We start from the raw sequence: 7,284 nt of genomic DNA on the forward strand, positions 1-7,284 counted from the left end.
GCCCGTAATCCCAGCACTTTGGAAGGCTGAGGCAGGAGGATTGCTTGAGCCTGGGAGTTGGAGGTTGCAGTGGGCTGTGTTGGCACCACTGCAATCCAGTCTGGGCAACAGAGCAAGACCCAGGACCCTGTCTTTAAAAAAAAAAAAAAATAGAGAACAAAATGAAATGAATGGCTTAGAAAGGAAGTAACAGGGGACAGGCTTTAAGAGCTAAAATAGGGCCAGGTGGGTTGGCTCATGCCTGCAATCCTAGCACTCTGGGAGGCTGAGGCAGAATTGCTTGAGGTCATGAGTTCGAGACCAGCCTAAGCAAAAGCAAGATCCCATCTCTACTAAAAATAGAAAAAGTTAGGCCAGCGTGGTGGTGTGGGCCTGTAGTCCCAGCTACTCAGGAGGCTGAGGCAGGAGGATTGCTTGAGCCCAGGAGTGGGGGTTGCAGTGAGCTGTGATGATGCCACTGTACTCTAGCCTGGGCAACAGAGCAAGACTCTGTCTCAGAAAAAAAAAAAAAGAAAGAGTGAAAATAGCAGACAGAAGGGAAGACCCAGTAGAATCCACTCTAGAATGGGCAGGCAAAGATGGATGCTTGGCTTTGGGGCTAGGGAAAGACTATTCAGGGACTCCATCGGACAGTGCGCAGAACTTGGTGAGGTTGGTGAATGACAGAAGAAAGATTTCCATTTTATAAAGAAATGAGGTTCAGAGAAATCAAGTAAATTCTCCAAGGTCACATCGCTATTTAGTGGAAAAGTGATTAGAACCCAGAACTGTTAGTTTCAGTGATACTTAAATGAATCACGTGAGGAAATCTATTTATTTAAATGTATCCTGTTCATATCCTAAAGTTCCCTGAAGTTCTAGTAGCGCACTAGAAATGAGTTTGTGATGGAGAGGACAGGCAATGCCATACTGCTAGGGGAAAGTAAGATCATGCTTGGGAACCCGATTCCTCTTTGGAGCAGTAACCTCCCTCCCCTCTACTGACCCCTTAAGCCTTCAAGGAGTGCTTACCGAACTAAATTGAGTGGCTTGGGAGGGTCCCTACTTCATTGCAAACAAAAGACAAAATGGGATTTTAAAACCTTACTCTTTATTTTGCCAGGCAGCTTTTACAATTCTTTGTTTCCTGATTTCCCTTCTCTGAGACTGGCTTTGAGGTTTGGTTTAACATTAGCTCATCCTAAAAACCACTGGTTCTTAACCAAACAGCACATCCCTCAGATTGGATTAGACATGGAGGCTGCTAGCCCTCTCTAGGGGAAGGTTATAAAAAGGAAAAGCTCTCCAGCCATGGTTATAGGTGGAAGGGAAACCAGATCACCAAGATGTAGAAAGCATGCCTCGCCACCACTCGGGCCCCAAAGTAGAAAAAATGCAAGTAGGGGACAGAATACCCTGAGGAAATGAGATTAAGCAACAATATTTTAGGGAATGCATTAATTCATTCATGCATTCATTTATTTAGAGACAGGGTCTCGCTCTGTGCATGTACATCACGCCCAGCTAATTTTTAAATTTTTTTTTTATAGAGACAGGGTGTTTCTATGTTGCTGAGGCTAGTCTCGAACTCCCCAAGCCATCCTCCTGCCTCGGCCTCCCAAAGTGCTGCGATTACAGGCATGAGCCACTGCAGCTGGCTGGGAATGCAATTTTTTTTTTTTGAGATTATAAAAACTTCCTCTTTAATCAAGGCTTTTAACATGGAACAGATTTCTTGAATAAAATGGAAAGTTTCCAATACATTGAAACAAATCCATAAGACACCACACATATAACACCCAGCAGGAAAAAACAAAACAGCATGTTTATACAATCCCTGTAACAGCCATGGTCTTATTCTCAGATGGTCCCTCCATCTGCCAAGTGTATTCTCGATACAGAGCACACTGTGGCTTCTGGGGTGACACTCGGCTGAGGCTGTGGCCCTCATCTGGCAGGGCTGTGGGTTGGCTCTACTCAGGAAGTAAAGCAGTTACCAGCATATTCAAGCAGCGTATTGAACATCCTTTAAATATCAAAGTGAGAAACAAGAAGGCAACGTAATAATGTTATCAGAAAGTTGTTAGAAAGTAAGGACAGCTGTGTAAAGCTTGAGGCTGAAAAGTGGCTCGCCAGCTTCATTTCTTTGGCTTCTTGGGTAGTGGGCGCCGGAATAGCAAGATGTGAGGTTCTGGTTTATGGATCATATAATGGACCCATCCCTGACTCTGCTGAACGCCAAGATTCCTCCATTCAGATTCAGACATCAAATGGGTTTTAGGGACCAGCTTGACTATGGCCTTGGGCAACATGACATGCCTATCCATGGCTGAATTGGGCCACAGATTTGTTGGTGTGTGTGACACGAGCGAAAGTTTTCTGCCACCAGAAAAGAGTGGCTTGGAGTGGGCTGGGAATGCATTCTGAGGTTAGTATTCATCCTGCTGTGTTCTCTGCTGGTTAAGATGTCATTTTTTCATCCTGATGAATTCTTATATGGTTAATCTTGAAAATGGATAACGGTATTAAACATTACGGAAACTTTTTTGGCTTGAATAAATGGATTTCTATTTCATGGCCTCTCTCTTTAGCTTCTAAATATTTAACAATCTAGTTCTCACGTGGCTGGCTGAGGAAGCTGCTATGGAGCTTGTTGATCCTCCAGACCTCAGTAGCAGCACCAGGCATCGCTCTCAGGTTTCCTGGCCAAAGTCATGAATTCTGCCCAGGTAGTCACTTTGGGCAAGAGAGTCCATAATTAATTTTTTTCTACGTAAAATTTTTTCAAGCAAGAACTATTTATTTTCCTTACTTGCCCATCCCTAATTCTAAAATCTACCTTTTAATATAAAAAGGGAGTTTTAAGAAATCAAAGTATTTCCATACAGACTATTTCATCTGCTTTCAGTTTTTTTTATTTTTATGGTCTTGACATTTTCAGCCCCTTTTTTCTGATAAACCTCCCTGATCATCAGTTTGGAAAACTCTTTTGGGAAGAAATCTAAAACTAGACATGAGACAAAGAATTCAAACCTCTTCAGGCTTTTGTGGAAAGGATGCATTAGGCTCCAGACCTGGGACAGGACACTCTTAAACAGTGCTCTTGATTATAAACCCATCAGAGGAGGGGGAGGGAAAGGGCCCAAAGCTGCAGATTTAATATGACCTTTCTTTGCTTCTGGCAAAAACTAGCTTTGTCAGTGAATATCAGAAATGGTTTGCTGTGACACAAAAGAAAGTAACTAAGCAATGGGATAAGTAATTTTTTTTTTTTTTGAGACAGTCTCACTCTGTTGCCTGGGCTAGAGTGCCGTGGTGTCAGTCTAGCTCACAGAAACCTCAATTTCCTGGGCTCAAGTGATCCTCCTGTTTCAGCCTCCCAAGTAGCTGGGACTACAGGCGTCCACCACCACACTCAGCTATTTTTTTCTACTTTTAGTAGAGACGGGGTCTCCCTCTTGCTCAGGCTGCTCTCAAACTCTTGACCTCAAGCAGTCCTCCTGTCTTGGCCTCCCAGAGTGCTAGGATTATAGGTGTGAGCTACCATGCCTGGCCGAGATAAGTAATGTTATGGCTATAATTGTTAAACTTTGCAAATTAAAAATGGGCTAAATGAATATCTTATCAAGATAGAAATAGGGAGAGCTAGATGTATTTCAGTGTGCATCTGTCCAATTCTTGATCCTCTCTCCCTTTGAGTGTATAACGTAATGACGCACGTGCCCCTGACCACAAACTCAGACCATCATCTTCGATGCCGGATGAGAGTTTGGCTTTTCCAACTTGAAAAAGAAACTGCTCAGCACTTAGGGTTTTATCAGAATTCGTTGCTATCTCTACGTGATCTTATTTTATGTCTGTATATTCCTTCTTTTTAAAATGATTTTATTTGCTTCTTAAAAATTGTATTCATTAAAATTTGAAACGAGGAGAGACAGCCTAATATATAGACCAAACAAGGGATAGGAAACTGAAGTTTAGAGCAGGAAATACTTTCCCCAGCATCACAGAGCAAGTAAGTAGCTGACCTAGTACTCAAATTGAGATGTGTCTGATCCTGAAGTCCTCCTCCCACACTGCATTGCCTTTCCTGTGCTAGTCTGCCAGTTCTTCCCTACTATGAACTAGGAAGGAAGCAAGCACACATCATACCCAGTGAAAAGCTGGAGCTCCCAACCTTTTTGTCAGATTCTCACTGGTAAATCCAATAAAGATTCCCTGATTAAATCAATGGGATTCCCTCTTACAGAGAGGTCTGCCTCTAGGATATACCTAAATGTGTTGATCCACAGTGATTCATGTCTGGGAAAAGAGGCCTTTAAAAGGATGCTCTTTGGTTTCAGCTCGCAGATCCTGAAAGACTAGGAGAAGTTAACTGGACTGATATGATATCCAAAGGAGTCCTAGCAATGGGAGTTCACACATCTGCTAAGGTTATTCCTGACTATTCCAGGACCTCTCAGGATCTGGGATTCTGCGACACACCCTGGACATTCTAGGCGCCAACCTTCTGGGGTTGTCTGAAGTTCTAGACTGGCAGATCTTCCTAATCCTGTCCCATCTGTGGAGGATGCTTTAGGTACATTCTTACAAACAATGACACTGACCACCCTGTCATTTGGGGCAATTTCCTCCAATTTATCCTGGCCTTTCAGGTTGACTCTACTCTGTACTTAATTCCATTGGTAAATCCCACCACCTCAGAGGGACCAACCAGGAAGCCCATAAATTCTACTGTGGCCAGAAATGACCCGCATAGTCACATCATTGATGCATTATAGCCCGGTGAGGCAGCACTGTCCAGCCTAGTGCTGAGCAATCATCATCTGCAAAGTGTACAGCTTTAGCCCCCCAAAGCAACAGATTCTTCTCTTCTACCCCTGAGGGTATATGAAATACACTTTCTAATGTTAGTGCTCTGCCTGACTAACCCTGATATCAGATTTTGCTATCACCTGTTAGTAAGAACGTCAGCTGGCTAAGCATGGTGGCTCATGCCTGTAATCCCAGCACTTTGGGAGGCTGAGGCAGAAGGATCGCTTGAGCCCAAGAGTTTGAGACCAGCCCCAGCAATGTAGTGAGACCCCCTTCTTTACAAAAAATTAAAAAATTAGCCAGGCATGGTGGCATGTTCCTGTAGTCCCAGCTACTTGGGAGGCTGAGGCAGGAGGATCACTTGGGCCCAGGAGTTTAAGGTTGCAGTGAGCTATGATGATGCCACTGCACTCCAGCCCTGGTGACAGTGAGACTCTGTCTCAAAAAAAAAAAAAAAAAAAAAGGAGAGGAGAGCAAATATGTATGTGTGTGTATACATGTGTGTATATATATGTAAAGTACATATATGAAAGAAATACATTTATGAAAGAAAACACAAGACACTGATAACATTGGTCCTTCCAGGCAGGGGAACTGGGAAGGTGAGGTATAGAAGTGAGAAGATTTTCTATTAGAGACCTCTCTGAATTTTGAACCAAGTGAATATACCCCATATTCAAAGAAACAAACAAATCCAAAGGTTTGATTTCAGCTTCTCACTTAGAAATAATGTCTACCTCAAAAAAGAAATCTTCAATGAGGGTAAAATTAGGATTATTAAAATATATTATTACATGTATGTAAATAATTATAATAACAGCATCTCACTGAATCCTCTCCACAACTTGTGAGGTAGGAATTATTATTATTACAGTTTTACAGATGAAGCAATGAAGGCATGGAAAGGCTAAATAACATGGCTACTGCCACAGGTTAGCACAAATTAGCTACTACCACACAGCTAGCAAATTGTGGAATAGGAATTCCCTGACACTACAAAATTTGGCAACTGAAAGCATGGTGAGAAGGATAGAAAAGAATAGCAAAGAATTTTTTTTTTTTTTTTTTTGAGACAGAGTTTCACTGTGTTGCCCGGGCTAGAGTGCTGTGGCGTCAGCCTAGCTCACAGCAACCTCAGACTCCTGGGCTCAAGCAATCCTCCTGCCTCAGCCTCCCGAGTAGCTGGGACTACAGGCATGCACCACCATGCCCGGCTAATTTTTTCTATATATTTTTAGTTGTCCTATTAATTTCCTTCTATTTTTAGTAGAGACGGGGTCTCGCTCTTGCTCATGCTGGTCTCGAACTCCTGAGCTCAAACAATCCGTCCGTCTCGGCCTCCCAGAGTGCTAGGATTACAGGCGTGAGCCACCGCGTCCGGCTAATAGCAAAGAACTTTAAAGAGAAATGAAGAAAGTTTGCATAAACTTTCATCTAACAAAACTAAAAGGAGTTATAGATAGAATTCATTGGTCCTTTTAGTATTAGAAAAAAGCTGAAAACCCTAACATGAACTCAGTGTAATAGCTATACTTTCGTTGACGGGTAATTTTACTATATAGATAAATAGACACAAGAGAAAAGTATTTAGCAAATCTAGAGCTAAAGTATAATGTGAAGTAAACTTTATTCTTACCATTTTCCTTTTTGATGACAATGATGACTCATTTATCTGGAAAAAAAAGAGTTAAAACAATTTTTCAAAGGCGTGTGAAGCTACTTTGCAAATATTTTCATCCATTTGCATTCACAGATCAATCTCAATCTTACAAAGGTTGATCCTCTACTTGACAGATGTTCCTCCTACTTTTTGCCTAGGTTTTGATGGGCCAGTGGTGAACCAGAGGGGTAGTGATTAACTAATTCCCTACCAATCAGGAGCATAAAGAGAAGTTGGAAATACGGGGATGGTGGAGACTATTAGGTAAGGTATTCTGAATTATCTAGAATTTTATTTATTCCTGGCTTCCATTACCTTATATGATTGAAGAGTTAGGACAGTTACCCTATAAAATTAATGGAAAAAAGCCATAGGCCATTACATCTTCTAACCTTTAGGAAGTTATAGTTAACACACACACAGGCACAACATCCAACATGAGAAGTGACTCAAGTCTAATCAAACATTACGAAAAATCTTACAGAAACAAGTTTTTGTTGAGAAAGGAAAAAGAAATAAAAGTGTTATGTTGATAATTATAATCACATTCATGCAGAATTTTGAAATGTTAAGATTTAATAACTGTTTTATAACAGCATAAAATTATGAGGAAGTCTCGAGTTTCACTATCTGCATTTCATATTGATCAGAATTTAAAATTCTTTACTTGGTACACATAGAAGTAAATTTAAGAAATATGCTTAAAATCCTAGAAAAATTTTTAGAAATAGCTTGAATGTATGTAGAGTTCTAGTAAGATAAATGTATGTTGTGACAATACAGTATAGATCACATTGAAACATGTTGAGGTTCTTTGTATGTAAAGCATA

General features: G+C 41.2%; 1 protein-coding gene across 1 annotated transcript in view; it reads right to left on the minus strand.

The window, feature by feature from the left end:
• MARVELD2 (MARVEL domain containing 2) overlaps positions 1-7,284 on the minus strand; it is a 54,262-nt gene that overhangs the window by 40,234 nt on the left and 6,744 nt on the right. The window contains exon 3 of the mRNA XM_012664494.1: positions 6,431-6,466. Within this exon, the coding sequence (XP_012519948.1) occupies positions 6,431-6,466 (36 nt within the window). The remainder of the gene's footprint in view (positions 1-6,430; positions 6,467-7,284) is intronic.

Source organism: Propithecus coquereli, unplaced genomic scaffold (assembly GCF_000956105.1).
Source record: "Propithecus coquereli isolate 6110/MARCELLA unplaced genomic scaffold, Pcoq_1.0 Scaffold9, whole genome shotgun sequence".
Taxonomy (NCBI): Eukaryota; Metazoa; Chordata; class Mammalia; order Primates; family Indriidae; genus Propithecus; species Propithecus coquereli.